At 42.7% G+C, this 22,128-nt stretch overlaps 1 protein-coding gene across 2 annotated transcripts in view; it reads left to right on the forward strand.

Annotated features, from left to right (window-relative positions):
- The window catches only part of LOC125310807 (lysine-specific demethylase RSBN1L-like), a 42,595-nt gene that overhangs the window by 17,910 nt on the left and 2,557 nt on the right, over positions 1 to 22,128 (forward strand). For both annotated transcript variants that reach the window (XM_048268525.1, XM_048268526.1), the window contains exons 3-7: positions 603 to 1,228; positions 15,447 to 15,584; positions 18,679 to 18,821; positions 18,907 to 19,074; positions 21,053 to 21,161. In XM_048268525.1, the coding sequence (XP_048124482.1) occupies positions 603 to 1,228; positions 15,447 to 15,584; positions 18,679 to 18,821; positions 18,907 to 19,074; positions 21,053 to 21,161 (1,184 nt within the window). The remainder of the gene's footprint in view (positions 1 to 602; positions 1,229 to 15,446; positions 15,585 to 18,678; positions 18,822 to 18,906; positions 19,075 to 21,052; positions 21,162 to 22,128) is intronic.

The following is a 22,128-nucleotide window of genomic DNA, read 5'->3' on the forward strand; positions in this document are numbered from 1 at the left end:
CACCACACATTGATGTTTTATGTTGTAGGCCTACTATTTAAATTAAAGATCAGATAAATCCTTTCATTGAGCTGCACTTTTTACTCACGCAGCCTTTCCTTGCCCCGCCCCGCTCTCTCTCGTAATGAGACCCCTCCTCTGCATGTGCATTTAACAAAATATTCAGGATTGTTGAAGGATTGTTGTTGCCACATAGAAGCATTGCATAGAACACGGCAGGCTAAATTGCTATTAAATCCGCTTAGCATCGTGACCATGTTGCGCAAATGTGTTCAAAACTGCTGAATTAAAGTTAACTCTGCTAAGGTCTTATCACAACATAGTTTAGTCTCGCAATGTACTGAGTTATGCAATCAAACAGTATCTCAAAGCTAACGTTAGAATACTGTTTGGATGTCAGGTTTAGCATGATTACTTACAGCTGCTTGTATTCGTTACTCATGCAAGGCTCATTTTATTGACTCTGAATGTTTGCAAAATCCTGATGTAAATGGAAAAGTGTTTTCCAAGACTCAAAAGCGCTTGTCCCAAGGAGAAGTACGAATGAAAAATAATGGCTAGATTAATCGTTTATGTGTTTGTGTGTGCGTGTGTGTGCGCAGGTGAGAAGGCGAAGGCCAAGCTGAGTCTGGAGGAGCTGCAGATCAAGAAGGTGAAGAAGAAAAAGCGTAAGAGGCGACGTGAGGAGGAGAAGCGGCGGCGGCCCAAGATGCACAGCCGCTCCAGCCAGACCGAGCTGCCGGCCTGCGCCTTCAAGCCCCCGCTGCCCGTCCAGCAGGGCGGCGCTGTGCTGAAGCAGGAGAAGGACAAGAGCGCGTCGCCGCGCGGCCTGACCCCCACCTCTGGCTCCGCCCCCGCTGCGGAGGTGGCCAAGGGTGCGTCGCCGTGCCGACTGCCCGGCGTGGACGCCATGGAGTTCGGCCGCCTGGTGCACGTGGAGCAGCAGCCTAACGGAGGCGCTCTGGTGCTGCACGCGTACAGCCGCGAGCTCGCCGTGCTGACCCCAGCCCAGCTGCAGCGCTTCGCCCACGAGTTCGTCACGCTGGCCTTCAGCGAGGACCCCGCCGGCGCCGCCCACTACGTCATGGGCATCATCCACGGAGCCGCCGCCTACCTGCCCGACTTCCTGGACTACTTCTCCGGAAAGTTCCCCACCGCACCCGTCAAGATGGAGATCCTCGGCAAGAAGGACATCGAGACCACCACCATGGCCAACTTCCACAGCCAGGTGTGTGATTGAGATATATATATATATATATATATATATATATATATATATATATATATATATATATATATACACACATAAAAAAAAAAAAAAATATATATATATTATATACACACACACACATACTGCAGCTTTGTGTGTGTGTGTGTGTTATAGTATATATATATATATATATATATATATATATATATATATATATATATGTGTGTGTGTGTGTGTGTGTGTGTGTGTGTGTGTGTGTGTGTGTGTGTGTGTGTGTGTGTGTGTGTGTGTGTGTGTGTGTGTGTGTGTGTGTGTGTGTGTGTGTGTGTGTGTGTGTGTGTGTGTATATATTATGTGTGTTGCTTCATTAGCATTATTGCCGTGGCTCTCCGTTTCATTGAGCACACCTGGGCTCCAGCAGGGGGCATCTCTTCCTAGCGTCCCCCACAGATGGAACTGAAGTGAGCAGCAGCTGCTCTTTCAACAGCTACCCCCCCCCCCAGTCCCCAATCCCTGTATATATACTATATATATATATATATATATATATATATATATATATATATATATAGTTTTCCTTGAAATCTCGCGTGTCACGGGAAGTTGATTGACAAGAGAGCGAAACTACAGCTGATACGTGACATGAACCATCCTGTCTTCGTCTTATCCTCCGTTATGCCAGCTGAAGATGCAGTCCGTAGGCTATATGCACACGTACCGGTCACTCCTTCACGTGTACAGCTGTCAACATTACTATTGCGAGTATTCACGTATCAGCTGTAGTTTCTCATCAATCAAACTTCCTGTGACACGCGAGATTTCAAGATGGCGGTGCCCGGAAAACTTTGTGAAGGTACTGTCTTTTTAAATCGTCTTGTAAATAAACTAACAGTGCTTTTTCAAAGTTCTCAATGTCTCGTTTTAAATGTCAGGACCCTCGGAAGTCTACCAATGAAGTGTGGAGCTACTTTGAGCCTCGTAAATGGTGTAAAACAGTGATTTATTTGCATGGCTAGCCCGATGCCTGAGGCACCCCCATTGAAAACCTATTGGTAGCCTCGGTTAACTAGTGCCAGATTTCGGAGTGCAGGGGGACAAGCCGAGATGAGCTATGAGACAAAAGTTCACACTCGGTATCATGTTTCAACACACTTTAGGTCAATATCACATCTAACTTCTCCTTTTTAAGAAATTTTGGACTGTAATTAGCCTAAATCATCTTTTAAATTGCTAAGTTGAGTAGGCTAAGTTATTGTTAATTGAGACAAAATACTTCCACACCGGTGATTTCAGTAGCAAGAGGGGCTTTGATTTCGGTAGGTTGATGTGTATATTATAACTGGCTGATTTCAGTAGGTTGATGTGTATATTATAACTGGCTGATTTTGGTAGGTTGATGTGTATATTTTAACCCTTAGAACCCGATTGACGCAAAGTGCGTCAAAAAACACACCCTCTCTTCCTTGTTACATTGCTCATGACTGTTCATCATAGCGAGATAAAACCTTTATTGCATGACAGAGAAGAGACTACTTGCTTGTCTACCGATCAAGTATGAAAATTAAAAAAATAATGAAATTAAATCAAATTGCATCATATTTACAGTCTATACTTCTCTGGTTCCCCTCGCACCCATTACTCTCGTTTGAATTACTCGCGAACCGTGATCGCATAGATATGGCAAGCATATCAGATGAAAGAGGAGAAACAGGGCTATCCATTGGTACCATGGATATCGATCTTCCTGGCTTATACAAACGAATGAAGTGACTGCAAAATATTAGCGTCATGTACACAAACCAGCGCTGCACACCCATTACTCTCGGAGTAATTACTTTCGGACCCGTGATCGGATATATATGCCACGTATGTTAGATGAAAGAGGAGACACAGAGCTATCATTTGATACCAAATACATCCTTCTGGGTTATAAAACAGGCGAAGTGACCGCCAAAATAATAACTTCATATAGCTGGACTTACCCGTTTTTTGTCTGTTTTTTGTGGCAAAGCATGTTTATAATCCAACGCTATCGTGTGTTTCTCTATGGCAAAACATGTTCATAATCGGTTTTGAGATCCTAGCAAATTCCTGCATGGCATCAATTCAAGGCTCACATTGCATCCCAATTTGTTCAATAAAGAAACACCTTTTTTGCCTTTACTTTGTTCATGGCAATGCAGTAAAAAGTTGAGAATCATCATGTGTGCATACACCATAGTCACACATGCTAACAGGCAAACTTGGGTCAAGTCAGGTCAGATCAGTTCGTGTCACAGATATGGAGTGCAGAATGGTCATTTTTCATCGCTAAATAAAAAATGGCATTTATTTCTGTAAATCACACACCACATATTTCTGTGAATTGCTCAGCCCCAGAGTATCCCTCCAACATGGCAATTATATTGCCCATTTCAGGACAGTCTGCCCTACACACACATGAAATGCATGTAGAGCTATGAGCTTGCTGTGGTGAGATACAGGTCAAAATATAAGAATTTTTATAATATGATTTTTATATTTTAATTATTTAAAAATCAAAATAAAATCAATGCTAGTACTAATACATGAAATGATGATCTGGATAGCCTATACTCTGCTGAAAAAAACAATATATAATATGTGTGTGTGGCACTTACAATGACCAGAATAAATCCTTATGAATAAAGGTAGTGAAAATGCGCTAAAAACAGCTTAGGGTTCTAAGGGTTAACTGGCTGCAGCCTAAAATGCCGCAGTTCAGCATGTGCGTGTGTGTTTGTGCATCTTGGCATACATGCTGGACGTGTGCGTTTGTGCATCTTCGCGTACATGCTGGACGTGACGTTTGTGCATCTTGGCGTACATGCTGGACGTGACATTGGGGGTGTGGCTGTATCGTCGACTGTATTCTACTTTTGAGTTCGAAGTTCGAGATTGAGATGTAATTTCGACCGATTTCTATATAAAAACGAAATTGTGACACCCCTAGTAGACCGGCCCTTAGAGGCTTTATCTGGGCTCTCTCTCTCTCTCTCTCACACACACACACACACACACACACACACACACACACACACACACACACTCACACACACTCTTCTCTCTCCCTCTCCCTCCTTCCATCTCCTCCCTCTCTCGTATGTTCATGTTCTGTAAGATTCACTATTGTTTCCTAGCAACAGCAGTTTTTGTGTGAAAATGGAGCTGATTCTGTTCTGTACCCCACCACACATACACACACTTACTATTGTGGCTATTAAGCTCTCTCTCTCACTCACTCACTCACTCACAGTTTGTTTATGATCACTTACTATTGTGCATATTACACTCATGCACAGGCTGCTTATTATGATTATTTATTATGATTATTAATTTATTTATGAGTATTTCTCATAATACTATGAATGACAGATTATTACTATAGCTAGTGTCCGTTTAAACATGCTATTCCCTTAGTAAGCCCAAAGCCCAATTATATGGCCGATTTGAAAGGCTATATGTTTATTGTTACGCCTATTGAATAACTTCATGATGGAGAAAGACAAACCATTTTGTGGAATGATGCAGCATCATATGAAATTTGCAATGATGTGACTCAAAAAACAATCTCTGTATAAGTATAAGTATATATAATCTTTTGATCCTGTGAGGGGAAATTTGGTAATCTATAATCTGCAGTGTTTCCCATACATTGACTTATCTGTGGCGGGGCGCCACAAAATAAAAATCGGCCGCCACACATAGAATATTTATGTTTAATTTAATTTAATTTAAATTAAATATAAGATCAAATCCTTGCTTTGCCATTGAGCTAAAGCACCTGCATGCGCAGCCTTTCCTTGCCCGCCCGCTCTCTCTGCGTAGCCCGCTGCCCCTCCTCTGCATGTGCATTTAACATAATATTCACGATTGTTGGATTGCTGTTGCCACATAGAAGCATTGCATAGAAGACGTCTGGCTAAATTGCTATTAAATCCTCTTAGCATCGTGACCATGCTGCGCAAATTTGTTCAAAACTGCTGCATTGAAGCTAACTCTGCTAAGATCTTATCACAACACAGTAGGCTACATTGAAGAGACTAAACTAAGTTAAGTTATGCAATCAAGCAGTATCACAAAGTTAAAATACTGTTTGGATGTCGAATTTTGCATGCTTACTAGCTTATTAGATGCTAGTACAGATTACAGATTACTACTTACAGATGCTTGTCAATTTCGTTGAAGGGCTCATTTTATTGACTCTGTTGACACTGAATGTTTGCAAAATCCCGATGTAAATGGAAAAGAGTTTTCCAAATGTTTAAAAAGTGCTTGTCCCAAGGAGAAGTACAAACCTTTATTTTAACTATGTAGAAAACGTTATAAATTGCATCCACACATCAGCAGCCTTTAAACTGTGTTACAATTGCAAGGGTTCCCTCACGAACGTCTTAAAGTGACAGGCACTCAATTAGACCTATACACTACCAAGACGATCTACCCCCCCCCCCCCCCCCCCCCCTTGTCCAAGTCATTTTGCTACACCTACAAATTGAATCCAATTCTGTGGGAAACACTGATCTGGTAGCCTATAAGTGACCTCACACACTGCTCTGGTAGCCTACTGGTAGCCTATAAGTGACATCACACACTGATACATCACACACTGATCTGGTAGCCTATAAGTGACCTCACACACTGATCTGGTAGCCTATAAGTGACATCACACTCTGTCTGTAGCTGTGTGGCATTCTGAAACATTTTTAAATTCGGCACCATTATTGCTAGTTTCAATTTGGGACCTTGCAGTTTGTTTCTTCGAAGTCTCAAGTCCAAAGTAGCCTGTCATTTTTGAATAGCCACTACATGCCAGGTTTGTTGGCGTGTTGCTGCAAAATCTGTGGAATCATTTTATGTAAGCAAACCGCATACAGGGAGTGGCTACAGTAGGCCGGAGAAAGCCGATGTGTGCTTGTTTTACCAATATATTTACAGTATCTTTTGCATTTCTTATCCAAACAACGTAAAACTTTGCACTGCACTTACTCGTGCCCCTGGCAAGACACCCGCCAAGTTTGAAATCAATCGGAAGAACAGTTCGACAGATATGCGAGCCTTGAGAGTGGGAGTGGCTACATTAGAGAAAGCTGATGTTTGCTTCTTTTACCAATATATTTCACAATATGTTTTGCATTTCTTATCCAAACAACATCAAACTTGACACTGCACTTAGAAAGTGACACTGCACTTGCCTGTAGCAAGACACCTGCCACGTTTGAAATCAATCGGCTACCTAGCTCAGGGGTTCCCAAACTTTTCCACGACAAGCCCCGCCCAATACCATTAGGTTCTGGCCAAGGACCCCCTTGATGTGTTATTAAACCCATCGACAATACTACGGCAAATGTAAAAATACATTAAGCTAATCCTAATTATTACTTTAGCCACAAGCACTTCACGATGGAGCATACATTGTGTAAAAATTTGTATTGGGGACTTTCTGCTATATGAGAGCCATCACTCTCATCCCAGTCATTGTCATGGAAAATATAATGTTCAGATATGCGACACATTATAACCCTCATAGTAATAGGTATATTTTACATTTTTAAAATGTATTTATTTGTTGCTTTTATTTTTCCTTTCAACTTGCTGAGGCCCCCTGGCACCCCCTCGCGGCCCCCACTTTGAAAACCACTGACCTAGCTAACACTTCTGATTGACTGTAGGCTATTAGCTACCTAGCTAACACTTCTGAGTGACTGTAGGCTGGTAGGTATCTAGCTAACCCTTCTGAGTGACTGTATGCTATTAGCTACCTAGATAACACTTCTGAGTGACTGTAGGCTGGTAGCTACCTCGCTTACCCTTCTGAGTGACTGTAGGCTGGTAGGTATCTAGCTAACCCTTCTGAGTGACTGTATGCTATTAGCTACCTAACTAACACTTCTGGGTGACTGTATGCTGGTAGCTACCTAACTAACACTTCTGAGTGACCGTATGCTGGTAGGTACCTAGCTAACCCTTCTGAGTGACTGTATGCTATTAGCTACCTAGCTAACACTTCTGAGTGACTGTATGCTATTAGCTACCTAGTGAACACTTTTTTTTTTAATGTATTTTTTGGGCTTTTTTATGCCTTTAATGTGGATAGGATAGTGGAGAATGACAGGAAGTGAATGGGAGAGCGAGTCGGGATGGGATCCGGAAAGGACCACGGGGCGGGAATTGAACCCAGGTCGCCGGCATACAGTGTAGGTACCCCAGCCAGTTGCGCCACGGCTGGGGCCAACCTAGTGAACACTTCTGAGTGACTGTAGGCTATTAGCTACCTAGCTAACACTTCTGAGTGTAGGCCGGTAGGTATCTAGCTAACCCTTCTGAGTGACTGTATGCTATTAGCTACCTAGCTAACACTTCTGAGTGACTGTAGGCTGGTAGGTATCTAGCTAACCCTTCTGAGTGACTGTAGGCTGGTAGGTATCTAGCTGACCCTTCTGAGTGACTGTAGGCTGGTAGGTATCTAGCTTCTGAATGACTTCTGAGTGACTGTATCCTGAACACTTCTTTTTTTTTAATGTATTTTTTTGGGCTTTTTTATGCCTTTAATGCGGATAGGATAGTGGAGAATGACAGGAAGTGAATGGGAGAGCGAGTCGGGATGGGATACGGAAAGGACCACGGGGCGGGAATTGCCTTAGCCAGTTGCGCCCCAGTAGGTGCCCCAGCCAGTTGCGCCAAGGCTGGGGCCAACCTAGTTAACACTTCTGAGTGACTGTAGGCTAATAGCTACCTAGCTAACACTTCTGAGTGCCTAGGCTATTAGCTATCTAGCTAACACTTCTGAGTGACTGTAGGCTATTAGCTACCTAGTGAACACTGCTGAGTGGAGTATTTCAATGGTCAAATCGGATGCAGCTTAAGTGAGACTCATCTGCTTCACTAACCTGAGGGTGTGTGTGTGTGTGAGAGAGAGAGTAAGCGTGTAGGCTCATAAAGATCTCTCTGCTTCACTAGCTTGTAGGTGTGACGGTGGTTAGAAAACTCCAACAAAATCAGGCCAGCTACTGTAACCAGTGTGTGCTTTCTCTCTTGTGCTAGCTCCCTGTGTGTGTGTGTGTGTGTGTGTGTGCTCTTGTAACCAGTGTGTGCTTTCTCTCTTGTGCTAGCTCCCTGTGTGTGTGTGTGCTCTTGTAACCAGTGTGTGCTTTCGATCTTGTGCTAGCTCCCTGTGTGTGTGTGTGTGTGTGTGTGTGTGTGTGTGTGCTCCTGTAATCGGTGCATGCTTTCTCTCTCGTGCTAGCTGCAAGTGGGGTGTGTGTGTGTGTGTGCTCCTGTAATCGGTGCATGCTTTCTTTCTCGTGCTAGCTGCAAGTGGGTGTGTGTGTGTGCTCCTGTAATCGGTACAGGCTTTCTCTCTCGTGCTAGCTGCAAGTGTGTGTGTGTGTGTGTGCTCCTGTAATCGGTGCATGCTTTCTCTCTCGTGCTAGCTGCAAGTGTGTGTGTGTGTGCTCCTGTAATCGGTACAGGCTTTCTCTCGTGCTAGCTGCAACTGTGTGTGTGTGCTCCTGTAATCGGTGCATGCTTTCTCTCTCGTGCTAGCTGCAAGTGTGTGTCTGTGTGTGTGCTCTCGAACCGACGCATGCTTTCTCTCTTGAGCGAGCCCCAAAAGTGTGTGTGTGTGTGTGTGTGTGTACTCGTGTAACCTGGGCGTGTGCGCGCTCTCCTCCTAGCAGTGCTTGCTTGCTGTAGGTCATTGGTTAACTCCGTGTGTGTGCTCATGTAACCTGTGCGTGCTCTCTTGCTTACTGTGGGTCATTGGTAACCTTGGCAACAGAGGAGCTAATGCACCTGAAAATCATCAGGTTTTTCCCCTTGATGAGTAACTTGACCCAGATGAGCCGAATTCTTCATAACTCTACCCCGAACTTCTGTTCTCACACACACACACACATACACACTAATCCCCCTTAAACTTCTGTTCTCACACACACACACACTAAACTCCCTTAAACTTCTGTTCACTCTCTCTCTCACACTCTCCCTCACTCTCTCACTCTCTCACACTCTCACACTCTCTCTCCCTCACTCTCTCACACTCTCACACTCTCTCTCGCTCACTCTCTCTCTCTCTCGTCTGTTCTCACACACGCTCACTAAACCCCCCTAAACTTCTGTTCTGAGTACCATGCAGTGTGATAAAGAGGTACTGTAAACAGTGCACGCACACACACAGACGTTCACACTCTCACACACACACACGCATACTCAGAGAAAGCTCTAGAGATGGGCTTACGTAATCCAGTAGTAGATAATTTTTGCTATGGTGTTAAATTAGCTCACTGCATACGTCTTTTCTCTTCCTGTGTGTGTGTGTGTGTGTGTGTGTGTGCACTACTGAAGAAGTGGTCATCTTAAAGGGATATTTTATTATTATAACCTTTATTTAACCAGGTTAGTCTCATTGAGATATAATATCTCTTTTTCAAGAGAGACCTGGCCAAGATGGCAGAGCAAATAGTTCCATATTACAAACACAAAAGAGGCAAAGACAACTCTAGTGCATTCCAGATTAGATAAAAGTGCCATTAATCAAGTGCATTCCAGATCAATTAAAACATTCGCACTGGATGGACTCATGCTCTATGACAACCTTCACAGTTGTACAATTCAAAAGTTTGTTGAGGTTCATTGGAAATGGACTTCAGTGGCCTCTTGGCCAGACGGAGCTACAGAGCAAATCCCAAATTTGCTGAAAGCTTGTAAGGGTATTCCCCCCCCTAGAGTGACTAGCTTTGGCCTCAGCTGATCGCCTGTTTCATTGGGAAAGGCGCACACACACACACACACACACACACACACACACACACACACACACACACACACACACACACACACTGCTCCATTCTCAGTCATGTCCTGTTATGGTTTTGGTGACTGTGGCCAAAGGACATTACAGTTATTTATTCACAAACGCCTCAGTCTGCCTCTCCCTTCTATCATTCACCCCATCTCTCTCTCTCTCTCTCTCTCTCACTCTCTCACTCTCTCTCTCACTCACAATGACTTCTACTGTCAAGTCAAAGATTAATTAATTATTTTTTTCCAACTCCTAAGCTTCTCTCTCTCTCTCTCTCTCTCTCTCTCTCTCTCTCTCTCTCTCTCTCTCTCTCCCACACACACACACACACGATGACTTCTACTGTCAAGTCAAAGATTAATTATTTAGTTTTTTCCAACTCCTAAGCCTCTCTCTCTCTCTCTCTCTCTCTCTCTCTCTCTCTCTCTCTCTCTCTCTCTCTCTCTCTCTCTCTCTCTCTCTCCCCCTCCCTCCCTCCCTCCAGCTGAACTCTGTAGTTTGTGGGAATAGCCGCTAGTGTATTATGAACTTATGATCGGTGGGTCTGTAACTGCTGTTGTTCTGTTTGCATGGATATGGTAAGCCGTGTGTGTGTGCGCGCATCTGAGTGGGATATGGTAAGCCGTGTGTGCAGGGCTCTACAGTGCGCCCATTTCACTTTCGCTTTTATCGCGATAAAAATAATTAGCGTGCAAAAGTGCAAAAAATATTTAGGCGACTGGTGCGAATGACTTCTAGCCAAGTCAATGTTGGTCTACATTGTCGAGAACTCAACATCGCGAAACATTACTGGTGCGAACCATAAAATCACGTCGCCAATATAGCATAAAACTCGCTAGTTGCTTCTATCAAATTTAAGGGTGCGTTGAAAAAGCGGAAAGTTAGACTAGCCAGCCAAGATGCAAAGTAGAACTAATTTCTTCAATCCACCGAATTCATTGGATATATGAGGAACAGGATGAGATTCTAAGAATGCAGTGAGAGAAGGAAAAGGTAACATGCCTTTTAGCCCAGTTGACATTGGCTGCAATATGCAAAATATAGCTGTAGCGAACAGGCACAAAAGTAGCCTCCCGTAATACTCCCGTTTTATTCAAAAGTAGAACGCTACAGACAACTCCAGGCTTCCATGCATGCTTGTTTGTTTTACACCGAATTCACCCCTTGCAGACACGTGACTTAAGTCACGTGACGGCTCCATGCTGGACGGCAAAAAGATGGGAGACGGACGGCAAATTACATTATGTCATAAAGATTATGATAAACTGAACTCCATTACTATAACATCTTTGTAGTTCAATGTATTGCTGTTTGGGGTCTGATAGTCAAAGAAGATGCCAGTGGTGTTAGATGAAATGGGTCATGATCGCAAATGTAAAGTTATTAAAACTGGTGGTAACAGCAAGGGGAGAACGTTACGTTAGGCTACTGTAATTAACATTATGGTAAATGAACACCCATAAGTATTTCTGGACTAAAATATTGCAAAGCGATTTGGTTACTTTATTTGTCTTGCTTTTATCAGTTGTAACATAGTCAAAACGTTAAGAATGTCATATCAGAACATGAAATAATAACTAGCTGCCACACTTAGAAGCTAGCTATTCTAGCTAACGTTTATATCGTAGCTCATAGTGCTAGGGCTAATGTAACTTCGTCAGTTTGTGCGTTGCCCAGCGAATAAACTTACTTCTTACATGTCTTAAGTTAAAGAATTGAAAGAAATAGGAAATAAAAAAATAAAAACTTGAACGGTATTATCTGTTTACATTCAGATCTTGCCAAAGACTTTGCCTAAGTGCTATCTGCCGTCCTGTTCAGAGTCTATGGTTGCTATAGCAACCGCTGCTGTGCTTCATGCACTGAGGAGATAAGCATGCAATTGTGGTTGAAATACTCCCAAAACACAAAGAAAACAAACCAAAATATATCTATGCAAGAACATGGGATGTTGTTGTATTCCAAACAATAAGCCAACAGTCGTGGAAGGGCATTACTACGGTTAAATCTCACTATAATCTCCTGGCATGCGATATGTCCCATTACAACCCATTGATTTGATTCGTGTTCTTGCCGTCCACTAGGCTATTTTGCTGTGGCGCGAACAAAACGTGACGTCACTTGCAAGGGGTGAATACAAGCTGAAGTGCAAAACGAAAGTAAGCATAGGCCTACCATCTGCCTACTGCCTCCATCAGTGCAGATATTTCAAATAAATATAAATATCATTGATTAGACTATGTTGGGTTTTGTTGAAGAGAAAATTCACGGTTTTAGTAGTAGGCTAGTATTGGGCAGTATGCAGTCAGATAGGTCACCATGGGCATATTTGGATTAGCTATAGGTGGATTCACAAATAAATAAATTGGCCGAAGGACCTACATTTGGCAGGATAGCGTACTTCATACAGGCTATATGCAAATATGGCAATGCATTATATTATTTTACATTAACAAAATGTAGAAAAATAGGACGGACTGAAAATAAAGTAGGCACTGATGTTCTTTAAAATCTTGTTTCCTGTAAATGTTGTCAGTCATTCTTAATCTTCGTAATTGGTGCATTGGCATGTTTAACTGTTAGCTGCAGTGTAAAGTTACATTATGTGTAAGTTAAGTACAGAACTGACTGTGCCCCCAGATTTTTGTCTGTGCTCCTAAATTTTTTAACTTGGGCGTACAAGTGCTCCTGGAAAAAAATGGTACATGCCAGAAATATACTTGCCATGTTTTGGTCTGCAGACACTGACACACACACACACACACTCACACACCCATTGTTCCGCCCTGAAGGGACTTATTTTCCCAATAATGACCGGCGTTCTATACATTATCCCGCTTATTACACGGCTACTTGCCAAAATGAAATGATAAACTCCCCACAATATGACTTTAGCCTACATAGCCTAGGCTATAGCCGATTTGTTACCGTTCATTGTGGCATTTGCTGAAACAAATAGTTCGCAACAACACACGCTGAACTTGAATCAAACATTCTTTAGAACACAGCTGATCAACGGTCTGCTTTCACTTTTGAATGAAGTTCCAGTCCTTCCGTAGTGATATGAAGTACCTGAATTAGAAGCACAAACTCCGTTGCCATTGACAGCGGTCATTATTTTTTTCAGAGGTCCTTTCCCAAGAAATAATGACCGCTAGAACTTTGGGAAATCCCATTCAAGTCAATGGAGCGTTCTACTTGCCTTGTGAAGAGCCGTGTAATAATTCACTAATATACTCTCTCTCTCACACACTCACTCACTCACTCAGATGCACACAGATATACACACACACACACAGAGAGAGAGAGATTTATAGTATGATTCTACACCGGAAAGCAGCCAGACACCCCTTAGGGACTATAACATTGACACACACACACACACTATCACACACACACTATTACACACACACTATTACACACACACACACACTATTACACACACTATTACACACACACTATTACACACACACACACTATTACACACACACTATTACACACACACTATTACACACACACTCACTATTACACACACACTATTACACACACACTATTACACACACACACACTATTACACACACACTATTACACACACACTATCACACACACACTATCACACACACACTATCACACACACACTATCACACACACACTATTACACACACACACACTATTACACACACACTATTACACACACACTATTACACACAAGAGGAGAGAGAGAGAGAGAGAGAATATATATATAGATATTGCTAGCGTGGATCACACACACACACACTATTACACACACACGAGAGGGAGAGAGAGAGAGAGAGAATATATATAGATATTGCTAGCGTGGATCACACACACACACACTATTACACACACGAGAGAGAGAAAGAGAGAGAGAATATATATATATAGATATTGCTAGCGTGGATCACACACACACACTATTACACACACGAGAGGGAGAAAGAGAGAGAGAGAATATATATATAGATATTGCTAGCGTGGATCACACACACACACTATTACACACACGAGAGGGAGAAAAGAGAGAGAGAATATATATATAGATATTGCTAGCGTGGATCACACACACACACTATTACACACACGAGAGGGAGAAAGAGAGAGAGAGAATATATATATAGATATTGCTAGCGTGGATCACACACACACACACTATTACACACACAAGAGGGAGAAAAGAGAGAGAGAATATATATATATAGATATTGCTAAGCGTGGATCACACACACACACACTATTACACACCAGGAGGGAGAAAGAGAGAGAATATATATATAGATATTGCTAAGCGTGGATCACACACACACACTATACACACACGAGAGGGAGAAAGAGAGAGAGAGAATATATATATAGATATTGCTAGCGTGGATCACACACACACTATTACACACACGAGAGAGAGAGAGAGAGAATATATATATATAGATATTGCTAGCGTGGATCACACACACACACTATTACACACACGAGGGAGGGAGAGAGAGAGAGAGAATATATATATAGATATTGCTAGCGTGGATCACACACACACTATTACACACACGAGAGGGAGAGAGAGAGAGAGAGAATATATATATAGATATTGCTAGCGTGGATCACACACACACTATTACACACACGAGAGGGAGAAAGAGAGAGAATATATATATAGATATTGCTAGCGTGGATCACACACACACACACACTATTACACACACGAGAGGGAGAGAGAGAGAGAGAATATATATATAGATATTGCTAGCGTGGATCACACACACTATTATTACACCAGGAGAGAGAGAGAGAATATATATAGATATTGCTAAGCGTGGATCACACACACACACACACTATTACACACACGAGGAGGGAGAAAGAGAGAGAGAGAGAATATATATATAGATATTGCTAGCGTGGATCACACACACACACACTATTACACATTAGGGGGAGAGAGAGAGAGAATATATATATAGATATTGCTAAGCGTGGATCACACACACACTATTACACACACGAGAGGGAGAAAGAGAGAGAGAGAATATATATATAGATATTGCTAGCGTGGATCACAAACACACACACTATCACACACACGAGAGGGAGAAGGAGAGAGAGAGAATATATATATATAGATATTGCTAGCGTGGATCACACACACACACACTATTACACACAGAGGAGAGAGAGAGAGAGAGAGAATATATATATAGATATTGCTAGCGTGGATCACACACACACAATTACACACACGAGAGGGAGAAGGAGAGAGAGAGAATATATATATATAGATATTGCTAGCGTGGATCACACACACACACACACACCCTTTCGCAATGCTTCTACTCCATTTAGCAGTTTACAGTGTGTTCTTCCATGTTCCACTCATGTGTTCTCTTATGCTGTGTGTTCTAGGTGAAGAGAACCTACTCCCATGGAACGTACCGCGCGGGGGCCATGCGGCAGATCAGTCTGGTGGGCGCAGTAGACGAGGAGGTGGGGGACTTCTTCCCAGAGTTCCTCAGTATGCTCAATGAGTCGCCCTTCCTGGAGGTGAGTGCGTGTGCCAATCAGCTAGCGATCATGATGCTAACCTCTCCTGCTAGCTCACCTGTCCTCCCTTAGCACCGCTAGCCGTTTTATGTATGTGCTAATCAGCCAGCCGTCATGACGCTAACCTCTCCTGCTAGCTCACCTGTCCTCCCTTAGCACCGCTAGCCGTTTTATGTATGTGCTAATCAGCTAGCGATCATGATGCTAACCTCTCCTGCTAGCTCACCTGTCAATCAATCAATCAATCAACATTTATTTGTATAGCACTTTACAACAACCAGTAGGCGCCCAGAGTGCTTCACATCAGAAGCTAAGGATAAAGACAGCATATCAAGCAGTAAAAAGATTGACATGTAGACTTAAATAACTAACTACAATTGTCACACTCTAAGCCATTCTAAACAAGTGAGTCTTTAGTTTAGACTTGAAAAGACCAATGTCCGTTATTGTCCGAATATCAGGGGGTAGCTTATTCCAGAGTTTCGGGCCAAAACCAAAAAGCCTGCTCACTCACCCCGTTTATACCTGGACCTTGGGACCTCTAACACCAATTGGTTAGAAGACCGCAAAGACCGGTTGTGCTCACGCTGGGTCAACATCTCGGATAAGTATTCTGGGGCCAGGCCATTAAGGGCATTAAAAACAAACAATAAAATCTTGAACTCTATTCTAAAACGCACAGGGAGCCAATGTAGTGTATAAAGAACAGGAGTAATATGTTCGCGTCTAGGTGTGTTTGTTAAAAAGCGGGCAGCAGCATTTTGCATAAGTTGCAGACGTGAGATGGACGTTTGACTCAAGCCAGCATAAAAGGCATTACAGTAATCGAGTCTAGAACTAATAAAAGCATGAATCGCCTTTTCTAGATCATGCCTGTTGAGAAAGTTCTTAACTTTAGCCAGGAGACGGAGCTGGAAAAAACTTGTTTTAACCACATTACTGATTTGCTTGTCAAATTTCATATTACAATCAAAAGTAACCCCAAAATTTCTAACAGCTGGCTTGAGATAAGTAGCCAGAGCTCCCAAACTCAGAGCTGGACCGTTTGGTGTCCCAGCAGTACTGAAAATGATGCACTCAGTTTTGGCTTCATTCAAGTTAAGAAAGTTTTGTGATAGCCACAACTTAATGTCGTGAATACAGCAGGGAGTAAATAAAGTAGGGAATCTAATGCTGCGCTGTCATTCAGTTTCATAGGCAAATCAATTTGCACATCGTCTGCGTAACAGTGAAAGGACAGGTTGTGCTTTCTTAAAATGGCCCCTAACGGCAGCATGTATAGGGAAAACAGGGTTGGGCCAAGAATCGAGCCTTGGGGTAGCCCACAAGAGAGACTGTCCTCCCTTAGCTCCACTAGCCGTCTTATGTATGTGCTAATCAGCCAGCCGTCATGACGCTAACCTCTCCTGCTAGCTCACCTGTCCTCCCTTAGCACCATTAGCCGTCTTTTGTATGTGTTAGCCATTAAGCCCTCTGCCTCATTGCTTGTGGTGTCTAGTGCGTTAGCAGTGGTTACCAGTAGTTAGAAGCTAGCATCTCTTTTGCGCTGACCGCTAGTGCATTAGCAGTGGTAAGAAGGTAGCCTCTCTTATGCGCTGCCCTCTAGCGCGTCAGCCATAGTTCGAAGTAAGAATATCTCTTATGAGCTGTCGTCTAGAGCTGTCGTCAATGGTTACTAGTAGCAGAGAATGTCTAATAAGGGGAGAACTTCCACTCGGAAAACTTCCGGTTTCTGAACTGGTTGCAGTTCCTCCTCTGGTTCCATGTGAGGGTGCTCGTCCACGAGTGCAGAATGAATGGAGGTCTATGTTCCCCTCAAAATCCACTTTTCTTGGGATATAATATTTTGTCTAGTAATTTAAGTATAAGTATATATACTCTTGATCCCGTGAGGGAAATTTGGTCTCTGTTTCACTAATTCAAGGATTGGGATAAATGCACACTGCACACAGTGAACACGCAGTGAGGTGAAGCACACACTAATCCCGGTGCAGTGAGCTGCCTGCAACAACAGCGGCGCTCAGGGAGCAGTGAGGGTGCCTTGCTCAAGGGCACTTCAGCCGTGCCTACTGGTCAGGGTTCGAACCGGCAACCCTCTGGTTACAAGTCCGAAGCGCTAACCAGTAGGCCACGGCTGCCCTATTTGAATGTTGCATTCGAAAGGGGAGGCAAAGAAAATACACTTGGTTGAGTATTATATTTTTTAAAGTCACTTAATTGTTCTAAAAAGCCTTTCAAACGTGTCTGACTTCTTTCATTAGCACAATGCTAGCGTGTTGTGGGCAACAACGACCCAACCTGTAAGAAATCAAAAGGACATAAGTACTCGTTCATTCAACTTTCGACCTATAACCCATGTTGAACTTGTAAAAACTACAATCAAATCAAATTTAGCCGTCTAGCTCCATAGACTCCCATTCATTCTGCACTCATGGTGATCGCCCCCAGTGGAACTCTGGTTGAACTGCAACCAAAATTCGGTGCAATGGGACTTAATAGGGAGTGACCAGGCTCTCTGTAGACGTGCTCTGCTAGTAGTTAGAAGTTAGCATCTTGTTTGCGCTGTCCTCTAGCGCGTTAGCAGTAGTTAGAAGTTAGCCTGTCTTATGTGCGGCTAGCAGTAATTAGCAGTTAGCCTGTCTTATGTGCGGCTAGCAGAGATAAGCAGTAGTTAGCAGTTAGCTTCTCTCCCCCAAGCTTCCTTCTCCTCCATCAGGCACCCTGTCCTGAAGTGTGTGTGATGTGTGTGTGTGTGTGTGATGTGTGTGATTATAATGTGTGTGACGTGTGTGATTGTAATGTGTGTAATGTGTGATTGTAATGTGTGTGTGTGTGTAATGTGTGTGTGTGTAATGTGTGTGTGTGTGTAATGTGTGTGTAATGTGTAATGTGTGTGTGTGTAATGTGTGTGTGTGTGTAATGTGTGTGTGTAATGTGTGTGATTGTAATGTGTGTGATTGTAATGTGTGTGGTGTGTGTGTGTGTGTGTGATTGTAATGTGTGTGTGTGTGTGTGTGTGTGTGTATGTGTGTGTGTGTGATGTGTTGGCTGTTTTCTCTGACACTGTCTCCTCCCTCCCTCCCTGTCTCCGTAGCGCACGCTGCCATGGGGCACGTTCTCTAGCCTGCGGCTGCAGAGTCCGAAGGAGAGTGATGATGGGCCCATCATGTGGGTGCGTCCTGGAGAGCAGATGATCCCTGTCGCAGACATGCCAAAGTCCCCCTTCAAGAGGAAAAGGTCAGAACGATCACACACTCACACACAGATCTTAATGTCTTTCATGATGTAGAGTCTTGTTTTGATGTAATTTCCTGTGCGCCAGGTCGACCAATGAGATAAAGAATCTGCAGTACCTGCCTCGTACGAGTGAGCCGCGGGAGATGCTGTTTGAGGACCGGACGCGAGCGCACGCAGACCATATCGGCCAGGGCTTCGAGAGGCAGACCACCGCTGCTGTCGGAGTGCTCAAGGCTGTCCACTGCGGAGAGAGGTACACACACACGTACACACACACACAGAGGCCCTCAATTATCAACCAAGCCAAGAATCAAGCGTAGATCTGAGCGCAGATATCATGTCACGACGGGGCTCACGTTTGTATCCAATTCCAGCGTTTGAATAAACGTGTTGATAAATGTGGCGGCTGGAAACATTTGGTCATTTAAATATCACGCCCCTATATATGCTCGTTTTAAAGGTCTCGCCCCTAACATTTACGACATCCATTATACATCCAAAAGAGAAACGTGTGACCTCATGATAGACAGTGATGTTGCAAGTCCAGCTGAACCTTGTTCATTTTGACAACTAGAAAAGTGTCATCAAGAAAGCCGGGAAACTATAGCGCTTTAAGTGCTACAAACTTTCTTTTCGCAGAGAGAGTGGATCATACTACAAATACATTCATTACAAAACCATACGACTTTGCCCTTTGAAAGTAACAAAAAAATTATAGCAAGTAGGCTATAAATGTGCAGAAAAAGTCTTAGGTCCAAGATATTCCATGAATTTAACTCTTCAACTTTCCAATCCACCACCGATTTACTGCTGCACCGTGCTATGCCACTTCAAAAACTTGCATACACGACTTGAGACCTGACATGAGATTGGAGTGTAGCCAAGAGTCTGGAACATGTTGGAGGAGATCGATGGGATGATGGGAAAGTAAAGTGAAGATGAGGTAGAAGTCGAAGCCCCGAACTGAGCTGCGGGAAAAGATGCCTTTTAAAGGAGGAAAACTCCTCCCCTAACAAATCATTGGCTACTTAAAATCCATAAGTTAGACATCTCTATAAAAATGGTGCCGCCCCCACATTGTTCAGAGTCAAGTCCAAAACATTTTACAGAGTGCTGGTTACAATGGGAAGAAAATAAAATATAAAAAGAAACCAACACTAGATATAATTGCATTCATCTTTAATTCAATCTACACAGGATGCATCATGAATTCAGGTCTAATTCTTAAAAAGGTAGTTAGTTAATATTTCATCTTTACAAGTATATAAGTAAGTATAAGTAGTATAATTATATATACTTTTTTGATCCTGTGAGAAATTTGGTCTCTGCATTTAACCCAATCGGTGAATTAGTGAAACACAAACAGCACACAGTGAACACACAGTGAGGTGAAGCACAGTGAGCGCAGTGAGCTGCCTGCTTCAACGGCGGCGCTCGGGGAGCAGTGAGGGGTTAGGTGCCTTGCTCAAGGGCACTTCAGCCGCGGCCCACTGGTCGGGGCTCGAACCGGCAACCCTCCGGTTACAAGTTCAGAGTGCTAACCAGTGGGTTGCCCCAATCTTTAATTCAATCTACACAGGATACATTATGAATTCAGGTCTAATTCTTATAAAGGTAGTTGGTTAATATTTCTCATTTAAGTAAGTTTGCATTGCAGTTCATAAATGGCATTGACATAGGTCACACCTGGTAACTAACTTGCGATGCAACTTGCCATTAAGTTAGTTAGCAAGTTAGCTCTCGGGTAGCCAAAATCAAAGTGTGCCGCCTTCACATACTGGAGATCACAGTATCCACTCGAAGGTCAAAAAGGACAAAAGTGTGTTCAGGAAACCGAAGGACAAAAGTGTGTTCAGGAAACCGTCTGCCTTTCAGACTATTTTGTCCCCGCGAGAGTTTAACAGGTGCGATAATTAAAAATCCCCATGTTATTTTCCAATAGGAAAAATCGCTTCAGAGGTCTTCAGACCGGTTTCAGGTCCCTAACAACCGTAATCAAGAACGAACTAGAGGTTTTACATTACAGTTCCACTGAAATTACTTGAAAAACAAAATGAAAATAAATGAAGTATGAAAATTCATTAAAATGGAGAATGTAGCGTTTTGGAACCAAACTTATTTGATATTCAAATTTTAACTTTGAAGCTTTTTGTAATTACCAGTCCGGTGGTAATTTGGTTTATAGTTTGATGTGTTAAGTTTTTTTGTGTGTGTGTGTTTGTCTCCTTTAGCTCTGAGCCTCCTCGCATTACCAAAGATGTTATCTGTTTCCACGCCGGTGATTTCCCTGATGTGGTGCAGAGACTACAGCTAGACCTGCACGAACCTCCACTCTCACAGGTGCACATATTGCATATAGTGTGTGTGCTAACCCTGTGCGTGCGTGCTAACCCTGTTTCCTGTGTCAACTGTACTGCCCTACAAAGGCAAAAGTACAATGGAGTATTAGGGCCACACATGAAGGAAAAAATATTTTTGCCATGACGAGATTAAACTCGCCATGTCGACATTAAACTCGACATTTCGAGAATAAAGTTAGTTTGGAGAGAGAACGACCGCTCGGGACGATTGAAAGATTAGATCATTGGATAGCCTACATGTATTATTCTAGCTATATAGCCTAAACGGCATGGTATTTCCAACCGTGAGATACAGCACTTCACCATGACGGCAATGAGTAGTTAACAGACGAGACGCAATCTATCTGAATATCTGCAATCTATCTGAAATAACACCTATTTGATTTGAAGCCCATTATTCATGTAACATATTGTGTGTTAATGTAGGCTAGCTTAAACTGTGTATGCTATGTTTAAACTGTATTGCGAGTTTAATGTCAGCATGTCGACTTTAAAGTCGACACGTTGAGATTAAAGTAGATATGATGGCCTATTTTAACTTTATTCTCAATGTCGAGTTTAATCTCGCCATGGCAAAAATATTTTTTTTCTTCATGTGTGGCCCTAATACTCCGTCGTACAAAAAAACCTTAACTTGCCAGAGTGTGAAACTGAGAAAAATGACTAAAGTTTTTTTTGTTGTCCAGCCAATTGCATAATAGGTAGGACACTGAAAATTTGCCAAGTAATTGTCATAATGAGTACATCTATCTACATAAAAAAAAAAAAAAAATTCAGCTCAAACTTGACCTTTGACCCTTATTCGGAAGTTACTGTATTTTGCCTTTGCATTATCTACAAAACAATAATGGGTCATACAAAGGCAAAATACCTTAACTTCTAATTTACTGACCATTTGGACTTTTAGCACTCTATAGAAACATTGAAACTATGATAACAATGATAGC

Source organism: Alosa alosa, chromosome 17 (genome assembly GCF_017589495.1).
Source record: "Alosa alosa isolate M-15738 ecotype Scorff River chromosome 17, AALO_Geno_1.1, whole genome shotgun sequence".
NCBI lineage: Eukaryota > Metazoa > Chordata > Actinopteri > Clupeiformes > Clupeidae > Alosa > Alosa alosa.